At 34.9% G+C, this 25,103-nt stretch overlaps 2 protein-coding genes across 21 annotated transcripts in view; both read left to right on the forward strand.

Moving 5' to 3' along the window:
* Positions 1-25,103, forward strand: part of RABGAP1L (RAB GTPase activating protein 1 like) — a 799,577-nt gene that overhangs the window by 254,750 nt on the left and 519,724 nt on the right. Inside the window, exon 14 of one of the 20 annotated variants that reach the window (XM_065531875.2) lies at positions 19,703-22,872. The exons of 17 other annotated variants lie outside the window; for them this stretch is intronic. In XM_065531875.2, the coding sequence (XP_065387947.1) occupies positions 19,703-19,888 (186 nt within the window). In that variant the 3' untranslated portion in view covers positions 19,889-22,872. Of the gene's footprint in view, positions 1-17,773; positions 18,635-19,702; positions 22,873-25,103 lie in introns of those variants that run through there. 2 more of the 20 variants (XM_074017650.1, XM_045398656.3) reach the window with 2 other exon arrangements.
* GPR52 (G protein-coupled receptor 52) lies at positions 19,806-22,872 on the forward strand. The gene has a single exon (XM_065531920.2). The coding sequence runs from the start codon at positions 19,941-19,943 to the stop codon at positions 21,024-21,026; it is 1,086 nt and encodes a 361-aa protein (XP_065387992.1). The 5' UTR covers positions 19,806-19,940; the 3' UTR covers positions 21,027-22,872.

Raw genomic sequence — 25,103 nt, forward strand, 5'->3', positions numbered from 1 at the left:
CTGATTTTTAAATACCCAGTTTACCATTTTATTAGTACATTTTGATCCTATGAGAATCTACTTTTAACCCAAGTCATATTTTTCTCTGAAAAAAATTATATTTATTCAAAAAGCTTTACTATTTGAATAAGTATTGCTATGAGTCATTTTTCTATTTTATGCTGTGTGTGTACTTAGTTATGTCAGCATCTGAAAGTACAGATACGTAACAGAAAGTGAATGGGAAGATCAGTGAATCATAACAATATGTAATATGGGTCTATGTTGCAGAGCCACACTTATCAAAGCTTTAGCCTGTGTTATGGTCATCACTAAAAAAATCTAGAGCATTGCTGGTTTGAAGCTGGCATGGTGGAGATGTTAGTGTTAGATTAACAGTAACATTTAACCTCTGTAATATAAACCTCTATGAAACCTCTGTTTAACATAAACCTCTGTGTGTTTGTGTGTGTGTGTGTATGTATGTGTGAACATTGATTTTACTTCTAAAGTCTGTAGTTTATAAACATTATTGCATTGTGCTGCTTAGTGGGCCAGAAATTACCCAAGATGATTGCTGATCCCAACTTCAATCTTTAATTCAGTTTTGAATCAAATTTTCTTGTTTTGATTTTGACTCCTTCTCAATAGAGATATGTCTTACTGGGTTTCTGCCAGTTTAGCAACATTCATTTCTCTCTTAAGCATGCCTTAGAAACAGCCTAATATATTTATTCTTTACTTTCCCAATTTCTGTCTCTTAAAAAGGGATTTCTGTCAAAGGTTCAGTGTTCTGAGTTGTTCCCTATGCTACCTAATCACTTTAGCCACTTAGCTTTGAAACTACCTGATGAAAAAGGAAGTTGTACTGGCATATGTAGGTCAATTCCTTTGATTTCTCATTTTTCTTATTCCCGCACATAGAATGATGAGAAAGTTTAATATTTTTAGCTTTCTTGTAAACAGCTTTATATTCTGGGTGGTTTTAAGTCACCCCAATTTCTGATAATTTAAAAGAATCCTGATGTTTATTCTAGATAAGACACCTGCTATGTAAAATAATATTTTATGTTGATGTTCAACAGGAAAGGGATGCTAATCAGTCCACCTGATTTATTTAGCAAATATTGTTACCTTCTACTGTGTGCCAGGCACTGTGCTTGCCACCAAGGATAACAGTAATGAAATATTTTGTCAGAGGAGCTCCATTGCCTAGTGAAGAAGATGATCAAGCACACTGAGACCTTTGTTGATTAGTCAATTGAATTGCTTAGTAAATTATTTCAGGCCCCTGCAGTAGGATCGTATTGATCTTCTAGTGAATACATCCCTGGTCTGAGAGTTAGAAGGTTTTCATACCATTTCTTTCTGCTGGCATTTCATCTTTTATCATACATCATTTTTATAAAGTTAGTAAAGTCTGTTACAACATATTGTGAGATCTTTGGGACAGAAATGCAGAGTCAACAGAAACATTATCCTTTCGACAAACATGCACTGAGTACCTATGATTGAAGCACTATGTGTTAGGCTCCCTGAGTGATACAGAGATAAGTGAGTTCTCTAGGTCTAGGAGCTGACAGTGCAGTGTGTTGGATGGAAATGAGGTATGGGGGAAGTATAGAGGAGGCCATAACAGTTAAGACATTTCTTTAGTGCTTTCTTGTAAAGAGCAAATGTATGTTTAAATGAGAATCTTATTATTAACTGTATTCTCTGTAACTCTTTATCTGTTAATAATGATTTGTAGTTGGAGATTTTCCAAAGCTTAATGGGCACTGTAAACTAAAAAATTAAGTTAGTTTATTATCAACTTATTTAAATAGTGTTCTTTAGCTGCCTTCACTTTCGCTTGTATTGCCAGAGTAATTAATCATTATTAAGAGATATTTTTTAACATTTCTACTATTTGTGTCAGGGTTTTCAACTTTGAATAACATGCCAAACCATTTCATGGGGGAAAAAAGTCCTCACAGACCCTCTTTTCACCAGTGTTGGGTGTGTGTGTTTGTGTGTCTGTATTTTATTCAGTGTTATCTAAATATACGGAGATATACAATTAAATACAAACTATACCCTTAACTCTCATGACCATAATCTATTAGAAGCAAACTATAAAATCAATGAAAATGTGTATTTGCCATATTAATCTAATGTTATAAATTAGGTTGTCTTCCAGAAAATAAATTACTGCTGACAGTGTGAATATGATACTGAGAGCTACAATACAGATTTTTTTTTTGAGCTTTCTTTTAAAAAGCACTATTCCAGCTATGTAAAATTATATTAGGTTCCTTTTCTGGTGCTTTTTCAGTGCTCGTAATTCCTTTTTTAAAAACTAGGACAATTAAGCTTTTGTTTAAGATGCAGGTAAGCATGGAGTAGAATCAAGCAAGGTATTGTAAATCATTAATCTAAAGGATAGTAATATTTATTTTAATGAAAGGCAATATAATTATATTAGGCTAGCTTTAAAATAATAGTGGTCATCACTAGTCATCTTCTTTACTGGATAAGATAGTTAAAGGAAGGGCATCTGTGTTTTTTGAAGGCATTATGTTGCTACAGAGTTATGAGGATCTATAATATATATAACAGGCTTTCCCTAACCAGCAAGTCCCTTTCTAGGTCTAAGGAAAATCCATGGCACTCTTTCCCACCAAGCCCAGCTTCTCAAGTCTTCTTTACTAGCTCATAAGATAAACCAATGGAGGGCCAGCCATGGTGGCTGATGCCTGTAATCCCAGCACTTTTGGAGGCCGAGGCGGGCGGATCACGAGGTCAGGAGCTCGAGACCCACCTGGCCAACATGGTGAAACCCTGTCTCTACTAAGAGTACAAAAATTAGCCAGACATGGTGGTGGGCGCCTGTAATCACAGCTACTCGGGAGGCTGAGGCAGGAGAATTGCCTCAACCTGGGAGGCGGAGGTTGCAGTGAGCCGAGATTGTGCCATCGCACTCCAACCTGGGTTACAAGAGAAAGACTCCATCTCAAAAAAAAAAAAAAAAAAAAAAAAAAAAAAAAAATACACCAGTGGATTTAGGGGGAAACAAAGGAGACAGATAGAGGGTATAAATAAAGCAGAAAGGTATGGAGAGACATACATAGGGGTCTGTTTCCAGCCAGGTTTGTCTATAAATGCTGGGGAAATGTGCTATGTTAGCAACATATATTACATTTGTTACTGCATTTTGGTCACTAGTTATTAGCAAGGAACATAGGAAACTAAAGACGCTTCTTGATTTTTTGATACAAAGCATGTAAATTTAAAATTGTATTTCCCAATAAGGCATCTTTGGGGAAAATAAATTAATTTGTGTTACTTCTCAGCTTAAATCCTTCAAAGGGCTGCATGCAGTGGCTCACCCTTGTAATTTCAGCACCTTGGGAGGCCGAGGCAGGCAGATCGCTTGAGCTCAGGGTGAGACCAGCCTGGGCAACATGTTAAAACTCCATCTCTACAAAAAATACAACAATTAGCTGGGTGTGGTGGTACATGCCTGTAGTCCCAGAGTCTCAGGTGGGAGGATTGCTTGAGCCCGGAGGAGGCAAGATCGCACCACTGCACTCCTGCCTGGATGATAGAGCCAGACCCTGTCTGAAAGAAAAAATAATTTTCAAAGGCCTTACCACTTCTTATAGCACCTTCTTGATTTTATTTTTTCTGTGAGAGTAGGGTTCCAGACCTCAAACAATACCTAGCATGCAATAGACCTTCATTAACATTTTAATTTAATTGAACTCTAATTGCACGAATCTGGGCACCACATGTTGGCAGTAAGTAAATCTTTTCCATTTTTAGTGTATTCTAGGGCAGAATATTCAAGATTGGAGGTATGGAAGCAAGTTAGAAGAGCAGAAAATCCAAATTTCACACAAACCAAATACAGTTCAGTTTAACAGACATTTATTGAGTGCTCAATATTTCCCACTATTCTTGGAAGTCAGTAATATGTAGGGTTGTCAAAGTCACATTGTTGAATATGTGTAGAATGATGAAAGATATAAGTGATATAAAAAACAACTCTTATGATTAAGGTTTTGTTTTTTGTTTTTTAACTTGGACTGCAGAGACAACTTATAAAGACAAGAGCATGAGTATTTCAAGTTTTCTTTTGAAAACTGAGTCATAGATGTTGCATTTCAAGCCAAGGTTTGATCATTCTATACTTCATGGCTTTTTAAAATTCTAGTTGCTATAACAACTTTGATATTTCTTTATTATTTTTAGCACTTCAGTTGCCATAACAATAAGATATCCTAAAAAATAGCAATTTTCTTTTATAAGAGAAAATTTTCTTTTAATTAAAAATGAATGTGAACCAACATTTCTTTCCTATAATGTGAACCCATTATTTAAAAAAGGTTTGTACTCTTCTGTTTTCATATAATTTTAACAAACTTTTGTAGGAAATGTCTTAAGGTTCAACTTTTCTCTCTCTGTTTTTACTGTACAAAAGTTGAAGGGATACAGCTGTTTTGAACCAAATTCTATGAGATAATTCTAATTTTTATCAGGTTTCATTGATACAAAAATGAAATGATATAAAAAATTTAATTTCCAAGCAGGAAAAGATCATGATTGATGGATACTTGTAAGCCATGGGAGATGTAAGAAACGCTGAAATTTCCTTTTCTCCTGTGTTATTTTTAAGTGTATTTTCATACCTGCTGCATACTAAAACAGTTACCTCCTCACTTATCTAGAAATAACTGACAGCTTAGGCCTGAGCTATGGCACTTTACTCATAGAGCAGTTACCTTTATTTACTCTCTTTGAGAAAAAGTTCTTATAAGCTTAGTTTCTGATACTGAAGCCTCTAGAAAATAAGCACAGCAAATAAGAACAGGAAGGAGGGGCTACTGCTATGTTTGCTATGCAAATAGATTCATAAAATATAGAGAGCTGAGTATTATTTTTAAGGTACCTAATTCTTATGGAAATCAAACAAATCCAGCAGCTACAAAGGTATGATTATATCAGAAGACAATATTCAAATTGATGTTAATAGTGATGATCTTAGGCTACCAAATATTAAATTATGTCAGAATTCTTGGTTTAAGAAGACAGAGGAATAGATAATACATCTTACAAGAATTGAGATGCCTAATGTATAGGTAAAACAAATTTTTTTTAAAACTTGAGATCATTTTTCTTTTTCTTTTTTAAAGAAATAATTTCAACTTTTATTTTCGATTCAGGGATACACATGCAGGTTTGCCATATCAGAATATTGCATGATGCTGAGGTTTGGGGTATGGTTGATCCCTTCACCCAGGTAGTGAGCATTGTACCCATAGTTTTTTAAGCCTTACCTTCCTCCCTCCCTTCCAACTCTAGTAGTTCCCAGCATCTATTGTTGCTGTCTTTATGTCCATGAGTACCCAATGTTTAGTTCCTAGTTACAAGCGAGAACATGGGTTTTTGGTTTTCTACTCTTGCATTAATTTGCTTAGGATAATAGCCTCTGGTTGCATCCATTCTGCTGCAAAAGATGTGATTTCATTTTTTTATGGCTGTGTAGTATCCCATGCTGTCTGTGTACCACGTTTTCTTTATCCAGTCCACTAGCATAAAACATAATATTAAAAAACAATTTTAAAAAGCCCCTCATTTATCTGGGAAATGTAAGATCCACATACCTTAGGTTTTCATAGACTAAGCCTTGGTAATTTTTGTGTTATTTTATTCCTAATCACAAGATTTTCCTAAAAAGCATGGTCAAGTTCAGACAATGATTTTTCTTTTCTTTTCTTTTCTTTTTTTTTTTTGAGAAGGAGTCTCTCACTGTCACCAGGCTGAGTGCAGTAGTGTGATCTTGGCTCACTGCAACCTCTGTCTCCCAGGTTCAAGCAATTCTTCTGCCTCAGCCTCCCAAGTAGCTGGGACTACAGGCATTCACCTCCATGCCCAGCTAATTTTTGTATTTTTAGTAGAGCCAGGGTTTTTCACCGTGTTGGCCAGGATGGTCTCGATCTCTTGACCTCATGATCTGCCCGCCTCGGCCTCCCAGAGTGCTGGGATTACAGGCATGAGCCACTGTGCCTGGCCGATATTTCTTTTCTTTAATGTACTTTAAAAAAGGAATGATGAGGGAGTTGGCAGTCAATAGAAAAGAGAAAGTGTTATTATTAATTTCCAAAACTCAGCATGTTACCTGTGGATGTAGTTTCTGAAGGAAAAACGATTGAACAAAAAGCTTACTGATGGTAAAATAATATGCTTATCTTACTATCAGTGAGCTTTGAATGAATAGCCACTGTATGCTTTGTTTTTAAGTTTTTAGTTTTCATAACCAACTTTTAAAGGTAAGTATTTACTATCTCCATTTTAAAGATGGAAGCTGAGATACATGGAAAGATATACTCAAGGCCTCATAGTTAATGAGTGGTGCAGCCATCATGCCAACCCAAGTCTGTCTGATTGTAAAGCCTACATTCTTTCCTCGAAGTCATAGTATCTCCTTGTCTTCAAACTTAATAAATGTTTATTAAAGGTAATAACATACCTAGGGGAAAATATGAGAAGAAATATACTGAGTATGGTTTTATTTTATTGCTCTGCATACTGTTTTGACCTATTAATTGAGTTTTAAATACATATTTTGTGTTTGAGACTTTCTCCCACTAAGAAGGTGGTAAATATATATGTAAATTGGTATTTTTTTCTCCATTTTTCTTTATGATTGATGAAACATAATGGAACCTCTCAAAGGTTTTGCTTACTTAGCCCATTGTCTTAGATCTCAGCTAGCTAGGGCAGTCTCAAAGTGTTGTATAACTGGCATTTAATATGTCTTTTCTCAGTGTCTCACTTGCAGCTGGGCTGTTGTGTCTTGAGTACAAACACTGAGCCATGAGTCAGATATGCTGATTGAGTGTGAAAGTACGCACAGGCTGGATATACTTACTCCATCCACCAGTATCTGTTCTTTTAGACATTTTAGTAGCTCTCCTTCTTTATGGCACATTGCTACAAAGGATTCTGGTATGTTTCTTTTTAAATATCATTATACTATATAATTTCCTGGCAATGCCTCAAAATTCACTCAAATTATTTAGGGCTCTCATTTCGTGGCTTTACACAGAAGTTGAACACTTGATTACATGCAAATGCCATCACAGCCTTTTCAGGCTTTTCAGCTATCACTTTACACAGGTCTTAAATATTACATTTTAATGAGCTTTGACATGCATGCATGTGTGTAACCACATGTATCAAGATACAGAATGCTTCCCTCATTCCTGAAAGTTCCCTCATACCTCTTGCCGGTCTTGACTGGTACATGTGTGCACATGAGTGCATGCATACACACACACACACACACACACACACACACACACACACACACCCTGCTGAGGCAACTAGGGTTCTGATTTCTTTCAGCAAAAATTAGTGTTTCTCATTTCAGAACCTCATATAAAATCATGCAATGTGTATTCTTCAATGTATGGCTTCTTTCCTTTAGTTTTAAGATTCATCCACGTTATGTGTGTCTTTAGTTTTGTTCCTTTTCATTGCTATATTTCATTGTATGGAAATATCACGGTTTGTTTATTCATTCCCCTGTTGATGGATGTGTGTGGGCTGTTTCTGGTTTTGGCTATTTCATTTTTATACATACTGCTATGAACATTTTTATGCAAGTCTTTGGTGGACAATGTGTTTTCCTTTCTATTGGATGGAATTGATGGGAGAGAGAGGGTAGTTTTTTTAAATGTCATAAGAAAATTCCAAACTGTTTGTCAAAGTTTTCAAAGTTGAGCCATTTTACACTACGACCAACAGTGTATGGTTTCAGTTGTTCTATATCCCTACCAACATTGTTCTGTCAGTCTTTTAGTTTTAGCCATTCTAGTGGGTATATATTGGTATCTCATTGTGGGTGTATATTGGTATCTCATCTACTTTGCCTTTTCCTGATGACTGTGGATGCTGAGCACTTTTTCATTTTCTTAATGGTTATTTGTATATCTTCTTTTGTGAAGTGTCTTCCAGTTTTTTCACCATTTTTCATCGGATTATTTGTATTCATATTAACAAATTGTAGGTGTCAGTTATGTATTTTGGATGCAAGTACTTTGTTAGTTATATGTTTTGCTAATACTGTCTTTGGCTTGCTGATTTGCTTAATGATGTCTTTTGCTAAGCAGAACATTTATTTTAAGTATAATGTATTAAACTTTTTTTATAGTTATTGCTTCCAGTATCCTAATAAGTCTTTGTCTATTTTTTAAGAGACACAGTCTTGCTGTGTCACCTAGGCTGGAGTGTGTTGGCATGATCATAGCTCATTGTAGCTTAGAACTCTGGACTGAAGCAGTCCTCCTGCCTCAGCTTGCAGGTAGCTGAGACTACAGTTGTGCACCACCACACCCAGCTAAATTTTGTTTTTGGTATGAACAAGGTTTTGCTATGTTGCCCAGGCTTGTCTTGAACTCCTGGGCTCAAGTGATCCTCCTGGTTAGGCCTCCCAAAGTGTTAGGATTGTAAGTGTGAACCACTACACCTGTTCATCTTTGTCTATTCTTAAGTTATGAAGATATTCTTCTTCTAGAATGTTTTCCTTTAGAAGCTATATGTTTGCAGTTTCAATTTTTTTTTGTTTAGATCTATGATCCATCTCACTTAAATTTTTCTATATATTGTGAGGACTTGGTCTAAGTTAATTTTTCCCCAGGAGATTATTCAAATTTTTCTAGTACCATTTACTGAGAAAATTTTCCTTTTTCCTTGATTTGTCTTAGAATTTTTAATTGAAATTCAGTTGACCATATAAGTGTGGGTTTATTTTTAGACTTTCTTCTTCTCACTGATCATTTTGTATATCCTTTATGCAAGATCTTAACTCTTAAGGCTTTATAATATGTCTTGAAATCAGATTGTGCCCGTCTTTCAACTTTGTTTTTTGTTTTCTGTTTTTTTTTTTCTCTTTCCCGAGATTGTTTTAGCTATCCTAGATCCTTTATGTTTACATATAGGTTTTAGAATTAGTAGCTTGTCAGTTCTACAAAAAACTGCCTGGATTTTAATTGCAATAGCCATGAATCTAAAGATCAATTTGAGAAAAATTGACGTTCTTAACAGTATTGATTCTTCCATTCCATAAAGATAGTAGGCCGGGTGCAGTGGCTCACGCCTGTAATCCCAGCATTTTGGGAGGCCGAGGCAGGTGGATCACTTTTGAGTTCAGGAGTTCGAGACCAGCCTGGTCAACATGGTGAAACCCCATCTCTACTAAAAATACAAAAATTAGTCGGGCATGGTGGTGGCCACCTGTAGTCCCAGCTACTCGGGAGTCTGAGGCAGGAGAATCGCTTGAACCCAGGAGGCGGAGTTTGCAGTGAGCCAAGATCACGCCACTGCTCTCCAGCCTGGGAGACACAACAAGACTGTCAAAAAAAAAAAAAAAAAAAAAAAAAAAAAGATAGTGCATATATATATCTCCATTTATATAGGACCTTTTAATTTTTCTCAAATGACATTTTATAGTTTTCAGAGTAGAGGTTTTTTACATTTTCACCTCCTTTCTGTTTTTCAAGGCTATTTTAAATGATTTATTGTTTTTAAATTTTGTTTCCTACTGTTTCTTGCAAGTATATTGAAATGCAGTGATTTTTATATATTGACCTGTGTTCCGACAAAATTTACTCATTAATTCTAGTGGGCTCTTGGAAAGACATTTTAGTATTTCTTATGTGCACAATTATATCTTCCTTTTCTTGTATGGCTTTTTTTTTTTTTTTTTTCCTCGATTGTTATACTGGCTGGGACCTCTAGTACAATGTGTATAGATGTGTAAGAGCAGATATCCTTCCCTTTTTCCCAGTCTTGGGAAAAAAGCATTTAATATTTCACCATTAAATATTTCACCATTAAATATTATGCTAGATGTAGGTTTTCCCATAAAGTGTCTTTGTCAGGTTGAGGAGGTTTTCTTTCTTTTGCCACTAAATTAACTTATTCTTAAATATTCTTAGTTGCTAATAATTTGTCTCATAATGAAATGAAATTGACAACATGAAATTGTTTTCTGCCCTTGAGAGGTAACTAAATCAGTAGATTGTGATATGTATCACTTCAGAGGTTTATTTGATTCTTGGCACTTAGACCAAGTTGCTTTAATACTACATTTGATAGTACATTTAAAGTGCATTGATCCTGTATTTTGCAGCATTTGGCATTGTTAAGATGATAAGTAATTAATCATTGTCTTGCTAGATAGGACTTTTCAAAGCGCTAGTGAAATACTCATATTTAGTTTAGTGTAGGGAGATTTATAGATGACTAATACTGCCCTTCATTTGAATATATTAGGAGGTTAATTCCCCCCTCCCACAATTGGGAAATACATTTTCTAGCTTTTTCTTGTGAAGTTTGTGGATTCTGAGCTTCACATAGACTGGATGTTAGTGTTTTTCAGTCCTTTGATAGACTCTTTTAGCTATTTTATGTGCCTTATATTAAAATTATGTTAAATACTTATTTGTTCAACACCTATTCTGTGTCTAGCACCACAGTGTAGGCACTTGAGATGCAACATCAAACAAAGCAGATGTTGCTCCCCTCATGAGACTTGCAATCTAGTCAAGAAGACAAAGCTGAATGAAGTAAATAATTATAAACCATAATAAGTGTAGAATCTGGTCTGGTTCCCTGTGGGAACTCAAGAAGATTTCCCAGAGGAAGTGTTATTAAAACTGAGACCTAAAGATTGCATCTGAATTAAATAAAAAGAAGTGTGATGGCCTAGTAAGCAGCAGTTATAAATATCCTGAGACCGTAGGGAACATAGCAAGTATATTTGTGACTATTGGGTGAGGGATATGAGTTGGTGGGGAGGTAGAGGTAGTTTAGTTAATCCTAAACAACATAAAAGAGAAATGAGACTGGGTGAATGCATGGAGACCAGTTTTTATAGCACCTGTTAGGATCTTAGCATAAGGGCAATATAAAACCAGTGAAGTGTTTTAAAACAGAAGTAATGTAATCTGGTTTGCATTGTGGAAAAAAATACTTTGTCTCTTTTGTGAGTAATGAATTGAAGAGAGACTACAAACAACTCAAAAAGGCCACACTGGAAGACCCTACAGGTGTCTAAGCACAAGATGATGCTGGTTTGCTAGGGTAATGATAGGGAAGATCGAGAAAAGTTACCAGGTAGGAGAAGTAGTAGAGGAAATAGGTAAATTTTGAACGCATATGCCTTTTGGTACGTTTTTAAATTTATTAAAGGACGACAGGTTTACTTTAGTCTCTATTTGTTTACTTTTTTTTCTTTCTTTTTTTTTTTGAGACAGTCTCAAAACTACCCTGTTGCTCAGGCTGGAGTGCACAATGGTGCTATCTCTGCTCACTGTAAGCAATTCTTATGCCTCAGCCTCCTGAGTAGCTGGGATTACAGGCATGCACCACCATGCCTGGCTAATTTTTTGTATTTTTAGTAGAGACAGGGCTTCACCATATTGGCCAGACTGGTCTTGAACTCCTGACCTCAAGTTAATCAGCCCACCTTGGCCTTCCAGAGTTCTGGGATTACAGGTGTGAGCTACCTTGACCGGCCTCTATTTGTTTACTTTCTTTGATACTATATTGCTTGTATAGTTCTCTTTGATAGACATTGCCTATTATTTATCCTATTTGCCATTGACGACTAATGGTCCTTTCATGCTTTGCTACTTAAGTTCTTTTGAGGAGTAGTTTGAATTGACTGGATGTTTTAATAATGAAATATTGATAAATATAAAAGAATAAAACATATCTAATGTATAAATAAAAAATCAAATGCCTGTGAAGTATCATGTAATAAAGCTACACAGTTTGGGCTGTTACAAGTAATTCCGTATAATGATTCCTCCTAGATATTTTCTGATTAGCATTCATCAGTTGAAAGCAGAAGGAGGCAGTTGATGATTGTGGAAAAAAATGGCAATAATAAGATACCTAATGACCCTGAAAATGAAGAGAATTATGCCTAATTTAAAAACAAAGAATGCTTTATATAGGAAACTGTGTAAATATATATTAGTACTCTTTTGTCAGTAAAACTTCATGTTATAAATGTGTTCATACTATAATCTGATTGGAAAAAAGTATGGGAAGGAAGAAAAGTAAGGAAGCTAGTACAGTCAGCTGGGCGCAGTGTCTCACGTCTGTAATCCCAGCACTTTGGGAGGCCAAGGCGGGTGGATTACTTGAGGTCAGGAGTTCGAGACCAGCCTGACCAGCATGGTGAAACCCCGTCTCTACTAAAATACAAAATTAGCCAGTCGTGGTGGTGCATTCCTATAATCCCAGCTACTTGGGAGGCTGAAGCAGGAGAATTGCTTAACCTGGGAGGCAGAGGTTGCAGTGAGCCGAGATCATGCCATTGAACTCCTACCTGGGCAACAAGATTGAAACTGTGTCTCAAAAAAACAAAAACAAAAACAAAAACAAACAAAAAAACAAGGAGCTAGTACAGTCAGTTGCTAAAAAGAAAAAACTACTTTATTTGAGCTGCTGAAGCTTTTTTCTTTTTTTTTTTTTTAAGCTGGTGGAAAGAAAGAGGGAGACTAGTGGGTCAAAGACACTGCTTCTGAAACTTTATCTCATGTTTTCATCTCCCTTTAGAAGCATGTGCAGTTATGGATTATTTACAGTATTTCTAGATTCAAATAGTTACCAGTGATTATTTTTTGGAAACAAACTAAAGGGATTTAGTATGTGAAATTTTCTGAATGGTATTTTTTGCCATTTTCCTAATTTTAGAAATATTATGATTCAAAACTGTTTCAAATATGTGTAATGGCTATACTTTTTCAATGGTTTGGTAGTGAATCTTAGCATTTAACTTTTCTTTACAAGGAATGTGAGACCTATCTATATTCATGAATATTTATCAAATATAATTTTATTTTAAATATTTATTTTTCTTGTACTAGAGAATATTAGATCTGAATTTGATTTTAATACTTTCATCTCTAAAAGTCAAAATATTTCCCTATAAAATAGGACTTTCTAGCCTTTTGTATAAAATTTAAATATTGCCTTTTCATCCTTAAACATAGTATTCATGTGAAAATTGTTATTCTAATGTGTCTTACATCTCATTTCTGGTAATGAGAAATACACTTACCATTCTATATTCACCTAAACCTCCAAAGATTTTGACGGTAACATAGTTTTCTCTGAAAGGCAATTCAACATGGAGGAAAGAATAGGGCCTTCTACTCTTTAGAAATAACTTTTTTCCAACTTTTATTTTAGAATCAGGGAGTAGAAATAATTTTTACAATTAATTATACATAATAGTTATATATGGGGTACATGTGATATTTTGATACATGCATACAATGTGTAATGATCAAATCAGGGAAATTGGGACATCTATCATCTCAAACATTTATGACTTACGGTGTTGGTAACATTCTAACTTCTCTTCAGCTATTTTGAAATATACAGTAAATTGTTAACTATAATCTCCTCACTAGAAGCACTAGAACTTATTCCTTCTATTTGACTGCATTTTTGTAACCATTAGCCAACCTCTTTTCATTCCTTCTTCCCTACCCTTCTCAGCCTCTGGCAACTATCATATTACTCACTACTTTGATAAAATCAACTTTTTAAACTCACACATATGAGTGAGAGTATTCATTGTTTGTCTTTCTGTGCCTGGTTTATTTCACTGAACATAATGTCCTCCAGTTCCAATAATGTTGCTGCAAATGTAAGGATTTCATTATTTTTTATAGTTGAATAATATTTTATTATGTATACATATTGCTTTTTTCCCCCACCTATTTATATCTTGATGGACACTTAGGTTGATTCCGTATCTTGGCTATTGTGAATAGTGTTGTAATAACATGGTAGCGCATATATCTATTTGATATTGCTGATTTCCTTTCTTTTGGATATATACCCAGCAGTGGGATTGCTGGATCATGTGATAGTTCTATTTTTAAATTTTTGAGGAAATTCCATATTGTTTTCCATAATGGCAATTTTAGTTTTACATTCCCCCAATGGTGTATGAGTGTTCTGTTTTCTCTGCATCCTCACCAGTGCTTGTTACTTTTTGTCTTTTTGATAATAGCCATATTAACTAGGTGAGACTATATCTCATTGTAGTTTTGATTTGCATTTGCCAGATGCAAATTGAGTAATTTTTCATATACCTCTTGGCAATTTGTTTGTCCTCCTGTGAGAAATGTCTATTCCTATCTTTTGCGTACTTTTTAATTCTTTTTTTCTCATTATTAATCCCTTGTCAGGTGGATAGTTTGCTAATATTTTCCCATTTTATAGGTTGCCTGTTCACTGTGTTGATTATTTTCTTTCTATGCAGAAGCTTTTTAGCTTAATATCATCCTGTTTGTCTATTTTTGTTTTGTTGCCTGTGCTTTTGAGGTCTTACTCAAATAATCATTTGCCAAAAACAGTGTCCTGAAGCATTTCCCCAGTGTTTTCTTGTATTAGCTGCATAGTTTCAGGTCTTACCTTTAAGTTTTTAATCAACTTTGACTTGATTTTTGTATATGGTGAGAGACAGGAGTCTAGTTTTATTTTTTTCTACATATGGATATCTAGTTTTTGCAGCAGCATTGATGGAAGACACTATCTTTTCAACAGTGTATTTTCTTGGTGCCTTTACTGAATTTAGGTTGACTATAAATGTGTATATTTATTTCTGGGTTCTCTGTTCTGTTCCATTGGTCTATGTGTTTTTATGCTAATATCATGCTGTTTTGGTTACTATATCTTTGTAGTATATTTGGAGTCAGGTAGAGTGATGCCTCTAGCTTTGTTCTTTTTTCTCAGGATTGCTTTAGCTATTCAGGGTCTTTTGTAGTTCCATACAAATTTTAGTTTTTTTTTTTTTTTTTTTTTCTCTATTTATTTGAATGTCTTTGGTATTTTGAAAGGGATTGCATTAAATCTGTATGTTGCTTTGGGTGATATTGTCCTTTTAACAATATTAATTCTTCCAATCCATGAACATGGCATATCTTTTTAATGCGTTGTTTGGTTTGCTAGTGTTTTGTTAAGGATTTTTGCATCTATGTTCCTCAGGGATATTGGTCTCCTATAATTTTCTTTGTTGTATGTGTCCATGTATGCTTTTGGTATCAAGATAATGCTGGCCTCATAGAATGAGTTTGGAAGTATTCTCTCCTCTTAACTTTTTAAGAATAGTTTGAGTAGAGTTGATATTAGTTCTTCTTTAAGTGTTTGGTAGAATTCAGCAGTGAAGCCATCAAGTTCTGGGCATGTCTTTGATGGGAGACTTTTTATTATTGCTTCAGTCTCTTTACTCATTATTGGTTTGTTCAGATTTTCTATTTCTTCATGGTTCAATCTTGGTAGATTGTATGGGTCTAGGAATTTTGCCATTTTTTCTAGGTTTTCCAGTTTGTTGGCGTATATATTTTTCACAATAGTCTCCAATGATCCTTTGTATTTCCATGGAGTCAATTGTAATGTCTTTTTTTTCATCTTTGATTTTATTTATTTGGGTCTTCTTTTTTTGCTTAGTCTAGCTAAGGGTTTGTTGATTTTGTTTATCTTTCCAAAATCAAGTTTTTGTTTTGTTGATCTTTTGTATGTTTTTTAGGTCTCAATTTCATTTACTTCTGCTCTGCTCTTTATTCATTCTACTAATATTGGGTTGGTTTGTTCTTGCTTTTATAGTTTTTTGAGGTGTGTCATTAGGTTATTTATTTGAAGTCTTTCTATTTCTTTGATTAGGCATTTATTTCTATAAGTTTCTGTGTTATTGCTTTTGCTGTATCTCATAGGTATTGGTATGCTGCGTTTCCATTTTTATTTGTTTAAGAACTTTTAAAATTCTCCTCTTAATTTTTTCATTGACCCATTGGTCATTCAAGAGCATATTGTTTAATTTCCATATATTTGCACAGTTTCCAAAGCTCCTCTTGTGATTTTTAGTTTTATTCCATTGCAGTAAGAAAAGATACTTGATATGATATAAATCATTTTTATAAAATTTGAAATTATTCTAAGACATTTTCTGACCAGCAACCATCAGAAGAAAGAAGAGAGTGGGGGTTTTATTTGTTTTATTCTTGTATTTTTGCTTATTTATGGTTCAGGGAGTACACGTACAGGTTTGTTACATGGGTAAATTGTGTGTCACTGGTTTGGTATACAAATGATTTCATCACCTAGGTAGTGAGCATAGTGAGCATAGTACCTAATAGGTAGTTTTTCAGTCCTCTCACCCTCCACTTTTCCTGTGGAGTCAGGCCCAGCATCTACTATTCCCCTCTTTGTGTCCATATGTACTCAGTGTTTAACTCCCACTTATAAGTGAGAAAATGCAGTATTTGGTTTTCTGTTTTTGCATTGATTTGCTTAGGATAATGGCCTCTAGCTGCATCTGTCTTTCTGCAAAGGACATGATTTTGTTCTTTTTATGGCTGCGTAGTACTTCATGGTGTATATGTACCATGTTTTCTTTATTCAGTCCATTGTTGATAGGCATCTAGATTGATCCATGTTTGCTATTGTGAATAGTGCTGCATTGAACACATGACTGCATGTATCTTTTTGGTAGAATGATTTCTATTCCTCTGGGTTGAATGCTAATTCTGTTTTAAATTTTTGAGAAATCGTCAAACTGCATTTCACAGTGGCTGAACTAATTTACATTCCCACCAGCATTATATAAGTGTTCCTTTTTTTCCACCACCTTGCAAACATCTGTAATTTTTTCACTTTTTAATAACCATTCTGACTGATGTGAGATGGTATCTCATTGTGGTTTTGATTTGCAATTTTTAGTCTTAAGAATAATAATAACCTATTTCAGTCCCAGTTTCACAAGTCTGTAATTATAGGCAAGTTATACTTACTATCTCTAGTATCTGCTTTCTTCGTTTGGAAAAGGATAATGATGATACCTGCTTCATAGAGTTTTAAGATTTTTATAAAGGAGAAGTATATAATGCACACAGCACAATGCTTGACATATAGAAAATACTCAACAAATGTTAGTTATCTTCCATTTTTATCTTGATTTTCCTGGTGTATTTTAATTCTGAAATAATTTGTAAATTAGTTCTAAGTCACTTTTAAGAAAAGTGCTGATCCCATAAGAAGTATGTTTAAAATAGTGAATGTTTGTCTGTAGTAAGTCAAAATAATCAGAAATGTTTTTAATGTCCATCAAATATTTGAGTTTAATTTGCATTGTTCTAGTTTAGGTATGTGTAGCTCAAGCGCTTAGAACAAATTTCTTTGACCATTTGACCTTTTTTTCATATTAGGATAAAAAGTGGATAAGCAGTGTTTCTATTTATTCTAATTTCTGTGCTCTGTTGAGATCATATTTGACCTTCATTATTTCTCTGAATAGATTTTGGTACAGTAGTGCTAGTTCTGTTGATTTGTTTGTACAGTTAAATACATCAAACTCAGCAATTTTTTGTGGGTGTGGTAGGGATTGGAGAGATTAGTAAATGATTTATAATTTCTGTTAATTAAAATATAGCTATATATTTTAGAGATAAATTAGTAGTCAAATCACTTTAGTTCATGAAGACTTGGCAGATTTTTAATAATTAATAAGTTTTTTCTGCCAATGAGCATTAGATTACTGCTGACTTTTTAGTGTCATAGTACCTTGTGGTAGTTTCTTTACAGGGTTTACAGGAGTATGCCAGTTTATTTTTTCTGTCCTGTCCATGCAAAATAATCTTTACAAATGCTATAAGGAGAATACCTTGAGAAGATCATAAATACCTTAATATATTATAAAGATCGGTCAGTTCCATTGTCTTCTTTTGTCAGTCTTGATCGGAGCTTGCCGAGTAAGTCTATAAGCCTGCATGTGCCTGGCAACTGTTACCTAGTGACAGTTTCAGCTGCAGTAGCCATTGGCTGTGCTGTTGATTGGGGCAGGAGGGCCGAGTCACCTTTCTGATGGTGAGTTTTTCTGCATCAGCCCAGGATGAGGAGGAGGAGGAGGAGGGCTTGGGCTCAGGTGGAGGCATTGATGCTGAGAGATTGTGAAGAATATACTGAGAGCATCCTTGTAACTGCATCACAGTAAATCGGACTTCTGAATCAAGCAGCCCAGCCTAGCAGCTGATAAGAGTGAATGTAGGTGAGAAGCATTACCTTATTCCTGTAACAAGAGAACTATTTTGTGATAAGTGAAACTAGGAATGTACAAGAAGAAATATCCTGTGGCTATTATAAAAGAAGAAGGACTTGCCTGAATGACTTGGTGGTGCACCAGAAAATAACTTTCAGAAGAATGCTTTCTATTAAGCTGCTGCATTGTTCCTGGAGGAAACGTTATTTCTAATGCATGTTATTTCTTCAAAAGATAGGATAACAAAGAATGACAAGAGACTCTCTGAAATGACTTTACTTTTAAAAAATACTTTGGCAAATGTTAACCTGATATCAAAATGACCTTGGAAGCATTTTGGATGGATTCTATCCTGCCAGCCTTACAATATTTCAAACTCTAGGATTTAAACTCATCTTGATACTTTAGAGGTATTTTAAAATAAGACTAACTTGCAACCTACCTAATGGCCCCTGTGTTAATTGAGCAGTTGCTCAAAATAGAATACAGAAATAGAAGAGGCATTTTTTAACATATGGCTGCTACATAACTGCAAATGTAATAAACAAGGTAATTTTCCACTTTCAGAAGATATAGTTGAAGTAATGATTTAATGTGTTAATCATCTACCAAAAATAGAAAAGGTATAGCAAAATAGAATATGAAGCCTATTAGAAATACCTAAGTAATAAATAATGGCAACATTTCTGGTCAAATAAGCTCAGAGTGTATTGAAAAGTTTTATTATTGTCTAACTTTACATTTATATAGATATGTGAGATATGGGTGTACAGTTGCAAAGGTGAAAAGTAACTGTGAGTTACATATTTTATTTTCATGCTCCATTATAAGGAATGTGGTATATCAAATAACAAATGTTATTTTAAGTTATAGATGCCAAATTAATATCAAAAATGATTTCATTTTGAAAAGGAAGAGGTATAAGTTACATTGCTGTTAGTACCACCAGTAACTGTAATGAACTAAAACTGCTTTCATCTAAATGCTTTAAAAATGCATGCAGAATTAAAACTTCAGAAGTTTATTATATTTTGCCAGGTGTTAATTCATTAATTCATTGTATATTATCTTTTCTATTGGAAAATACTTTTTTCTCATGAGAGTTATACGGCAATCTGTAGTCTGTTACCTCTGTTCTGCCCATGTAGAGATGAATCTTCAAATTAACTTTGATAGAGTTGTTTTTCTTAGATTTTAGAAAAATGAGAAATAGATGATAAATTTGACCCCCCAACATCAATCCCTGAACTAAGCCCAAAGACACTCTTTTCCACAATGAACTTTTTCTCAGCTTTTCAACCAAATTTGAGGTCTTAATTATTTAAAATCTAAAATACAAATGCATTTTTCATCATAGATAAAGCAGGAAGCCTGAGACGGTTTAAGAGTTTTCCTTTCTCATTCTTTCTAGTTGCTCCCTAAGAAACTGCCTCTCTTGGAGAACAGCCCACAGAAGCTTTTCTTCCTTTGGCAATTCATTTTTTTTTCTTTTTACAGATTTAATTTTTCATAGTGCAAGATAATAAGTCTATTTTCTCTAGAAGTACCTTATGCCTGCAAAAAGTTCTTTGAGGGCAAAGGAAACTAATTAGTGACCTCTTTTCACCTCCTTTCTAGCTTACCCCCTTCTCTCCCTTCTCTCCACCCCCCACCCCCCCACCCCCCGCCCGAAAGCTGAGGTGTGTCACTGCTGAACTGAGGCTGATGAAGAGACTTGAGCACTCTCTGGGACTCTCAGCTGTGACAGAAGCACTGACATTGTCTACTGAAGCAGGTTCTGAAACACTCGTGTGCGGTGTTTAACAGATGCTGGACAGGGCACCTGCTTGCAGTGGCCAAGTCTGCATTCCAAGCCATGAATGAATCCAGGTGGACTGAATGGAGGATCCTGAACATGAGCAGTGGCATTGTGAATGTGTCCGAGCATCACTCCTGCCCACTTGGATTTGGCCACTACAGTGTGGTGGATGTCTGCATCTTCGAGACAGTGGTTATTGTGTTGCTGACATTTCTGATCATTGCTGGGAATCTAACAGTTATCTTTGTCTTTCATTGTGCTCCACTGTTACATCATTATACTACCAGCTATTTCATTCAGACGATGGCATATGCTGATCTTTTCGTTGGAGTTAGCTGCTTGGTTCCTACTCTCTCACTTCTCCACTACTCCACAGGTGTCCACGAGTCATTGACTTGCCAGGTTTTTGGATATATCATCTCAGTTCTAAAAAGTGTTTCTATGGCATGTCTTGCTTGCATCAGTGTGGATCGTTATCTTGCAATAACCAAGCCTCTTTCCTACAATCAACTGGTCACCCCTTGTCGCCTGAGAATTTGCATTATTTTGATCTGGATCTACTCCTGCCTAATTTTCTTGCCTTCCTTTTTTGGCTGGGGGAAACCTGGTTACCACGGTGACATTTTTGAATGGTGTGCCACCTCTTGGCTCACTAGTGCCTATTTTACTGGCTTTATTGTTTGTTTACTTTATGCTCCTGCTGCCTTTGTTGTCTGCTTCACTTACTTCCACATTTTCAAAATTTGCCGTCAGCACACCAAAGAGATAAATGACCGAAGAGCCCGATTCCCTAGCCATGAGGTAGATTCTTCCAGAGAGACTGGACACAGCCCTGACCGTCGCTACGCCATGGTTTTGTTTAGGATAACCAGTGTATTTTATATGCTGTGGCTCCCCTATATAATTTACTTTCTTCTAGAAAGCTCCCGGGTCTTGGATAATCCAACTCTGTCCTTCTTAACAACCTGGCTTGCAATAAGTAATAGTTTTTGTAACTGTGTAATATACAGCCTCTCCAACAGCGTTTTCCGGCTAGGCCTCCGAAGACTGTCTGAGACAATGTGCACATCCTGTATGTGTGTCAAGGATCAGGAAGCACAAGACCCCAAACCTAGGAAACGGGCTAATTCTTGCTCCATTTGAAGAGAGCTACATAGTAAATCAAATGTAATCTGACAGTGGTTTTGGATCATATTCTAGATTCATCTGGAAATTTGCCATCAGAGAAATATTTACTTGAATAGTTGACTATAAAATGAAGTATGAGACTAAAGGTTTCTCTTTTTTTTTCTTTTTCATGGAAGAAACTAAAGGGAAGGATGTATAGAGGGTTATCTCATGAAATAATTACAGCATGTGAGTATTTGTGTGCAGTAATAGGAAAAATTAAGCACTGAGATGAAAAATAATATCTCAAATCTTCTGCAGGACATGAGCAAGCTCCTTGGCTTGGCGTTTCTGTCTTTCTGTCTGACTGTACCATGCCTCTGTCTTTCTCACTTTGTCTGTTTCTCTCACTCTTTGTGGAAGTTATTACTTACATAAATTACCCTTTATAGAAAAATGCTACATATTATATATGTGGCAAATTATAATTTTTGCATCAAAGTGTACCTTTAATCACACTAATCTACAATCCATAAGTGATCTCTTCATGGAGGATGCACAGTAAGCATTGCATTTTATTACTTGCCAAACAACCCCTTTGCTTGTGTTTCTAGAATCTTCTCTGCAGCACAATTTTTCTGCTACAAACAAATAGAAACACTATTTTTGTTTCTTCTGGGTGAAATGACATTTGCTATTCCCCCTTTTCCTAACAGTCTCCTGTTTTTTTGTTTTTTTTTTTTGTCTCTTTTTCTTGATCTGCATCCATTGCTACCTTACTTTAGAAGTGTCTTAGCTATTGAAAGAATCTACTGTATAAAGCATCCATAATGTTAAATAATGTATTTCTTCCAGCAAAGCAATCTGGTAGCTTATTAAATATTTTTAATGGCTTTTTGAAACATTTTTATCTGGTTCCTTTTAAATTAGTTCATCTGCTTAAAAGTGATGTCTTTTTTTGCTATAGTAAAGCTTTGTTTTTCTTTAAGAAACCCACTAGTAATTCTAATGCAAATGCAGGATACTCACCTAGCAGTGAGGCATTACTCTTAAGGGTACTTAGAATGCCCTTTTAAAAAATAAGTAAATAAAATAAAACATGAATCTTTTTTGTGTTAGGTCTACGATAGCTTACTGTTGTGTCCACTAGTCAGTCATTTGTGTGATATGCGTTTGCACATATTATATTTTTTACAGCAAAGAAAATGTAAATTATGTTATCTGTGCCTAATGTTTTCTTAGCAAAATATATAGATCAATGTTGTTTAAGTTGTCAACATTGGAAAAAGTATATATAAAAACTTATTTTAAGAGAAAAATACTTTTGTGTAACTGTTATTTAGATATTTATATTAGACAAAGCTGCATTTTTAGTGCTGCTGATAATATAATATACTTAATTATCAAATACAGGTAAGAGCTGACAGTATTTTCTTTTGTAATGATCTGTTTTCAAATGCAGAGATTAACTTATTTTTTTGCGTGCTACATGGGATTGTGTAATAAATTATCAGGGGTTTAGATATAGCAAAGTAGCATTTTGGGGAATTAGTGAAGCAGGTATGAGCAGTAAAACATCTAAATATAACTTTTTTACCATAAGTTTCTTGCCTGAAAGATATTTTAAAATTTATATCAAACTACTGAGTATTTTTCTTCTCAGCATTTTTGATTTCTTTGTTTTATGAAATGCATTTAATAAAATGTGCCTATGACTCTTCAAATTAGAAGCCAACCATGTTTGCACCCTGGTGGTTTGGCTTCAAAGGTCTTTTAGTAGAAATGTTGTCATTTTATTGAGGTTGTTCTGAACCCCTGTATATTTTTAAACGTGTAAGAAAAATTTAAAATAAAGAATAAAACAATATTCTATATATCAAAATCAGACTTTGCCTCAGTTTAATAAAACACTTAGGACAAGAATTTACTTTTTTGGGAATCAAAAAATAATTGTTTTATTCTTCTGTAGCTTGGGTTTATATTTATTCTTGTCCCCTGTTTGCCAGTGGCATCTTGGTTTAAATGTGCCTTTTAAATTCAGACCAGTTCAAGGAAAACATAAAGTTCAAGGAAATATAGTACTGCTAACATTCCAGATATCACCTATAAAATCTTCAAAATTATACATATTATTTGGTAATCGTATCTTAATTTCTTTAAGGAATAAATATAGTTAAAAAAGACCCAGTGGATTCTGTGTACAGAAAGCCTGAGGCCATGCTTACTGCATTTTATCCTTATTATGTGCCAGGCTCACTGTTCAGTTTTACATGTGTTATACATTTAATCCTCACTACAGCCTTTTGAGATAATAGTTATTATTCCCACTCCAAAGATAAGGAAAGAAAGAAAAATGATTATTCGTCAGTTAACTAGTCAATGGCAGAGGTTCCCGCCCATCCAGTAGGCCTGGGCCAAAGCCTGCCTACTTCACCAGTAGGCTACACTGCTTTCATTTCAAAAGCCTTTAAATTTTTGTACCTCTGTCTATACCTTTTCCCTACAATATTTCTCTGAGTTTTACTTCTTTTTTTCTCATCATAAGTCTTTTGCTTGAGTTATTTTCTTGTCTTGTGATCTTTTTCTTTGATCTTAAAAGTTTCTTTTATTAAAACAGCAATCTGATAAGCTCAAACTTACCAGTTTAGTCTGTAATCAAACTGAAATTCTTAATATTACTTTGGTTTACTTTTGTTATTTCCCTTGAATAACTCTTTGAAATCTCTATCAATTTCTTTTTGAAAAAAAATTGTTTTGAAGAGGAAGAGTAGAAAAGAAAGGCTTTATCATAGGCTGAAAGAGGCTGAATGAGGCAAGTTCTAAGTTTAGTTTTTAAATTTACTATAGTTTTTATATACAACTGTAGGGCAAACCACTTAACTTTCTTTTGTCATATTTAATGTGTTTTTATAATAAGATAATACTTATTTTGAAACCTCTTTTTTTAGGTAATGTGTTTTAAGAATAGGAAGCATAACCATTTTTCTCATCATTGTATTGTATTTTGTGGTAATTATCCGGCTTGGTTGTAAAAGACAGCCCAAAAATAATGCATTCTGTGTTCTCTTTCCTAAGGGTTCTATTATTTGCATAGCTGTTTCTAGAGTTATAGAGTGTTGGAAAGCTTCATAATTTACACTATTAGTATATGAAACTTGGGCTGAGATCCAGGCCCTCATAAACTGCTTGGCCTTAGGTAAGATACCAAATGCTCTAAAACCTTAGTTTTGGCATTGATTAAAAAATATTAAGTCAGAGACTTGTAGCTCCCTGTTCAGCTGAATTTGAGAACTAAATGAAAATTTGTAGTATGTGTGCCCAGCACAGCACCTGGCACAAAAAAAATGTTCAGAATATGGTAGCTGCTGTTTTTGTTTGTTTGTTTGTTTTTTGTTTGTTTGTTTGAGGCGGAGTCTTACTCTGTTGCCCAGGCTGGAGGGCAGTGATGCGATCTCAGCTCACTGCAAGCTCTGCCTCCTGGGTTCACGCCATTCTCCTGCCTCAGCCTCCTGAGTAGCTGGGACTACAGGCGCCTGCCACCACACCTGGCTAATTTTTTGTATTTTTAATAGAGACGGAGTTTCACCGTGTTAGCCAGGATGGTCTCGATTTCCTGACCTCGTGATCCGCCCACCTCGGCCTCCCAAAGTGCTGGGATTACAGGCGTAAGCCACTGTACCTGGCCTGTAGCTGCTGTTTTATTATCTTTGTGGGTGCCATATTTATTAACATCACAACTTAAAGGTCACTAATCCCAATTCAAACAGAAATAATCCATTGAGCATTAGGGTTTTCTAAGATAACATTTCTTTTTGTAAATTGATTTAAACTCAAATTTTGGGTTAAACTCAGATATTTCAAGTGTATTTCTGAAAGCTCATTTCCCAGGAATGGTTATTCATGAACACATCGTTTGAGATTAAAGATATCCAGCAAGCGGATGTTGAGATGAGACAGTCAGGCATGATTCAGAGGTTAACCTACCTCTTACTTTATTACACTAAATATGCTTAAACATTTTATTCTCATTAGGGAAGTAATAATAGGAAGGATTATCCAGGGATGTCTTGTCATTTGTCTTTGCACTTTAATTTTCCTTATTTATTAAAATGG

The sequence above is a fragment of the Macaca fascicularis genome, chromosome 1 (genome assembly GCF_037993035.2).
Source record: "Macaca fascicularis isolate 582-1 chromosome 1, T2T-MFA8v1.1".
NCBI lineage: Eukaryota > Metazoa > Chordata > Mammalia > Primates > Cercopithecidae > Macaca > Macaca fascicularis.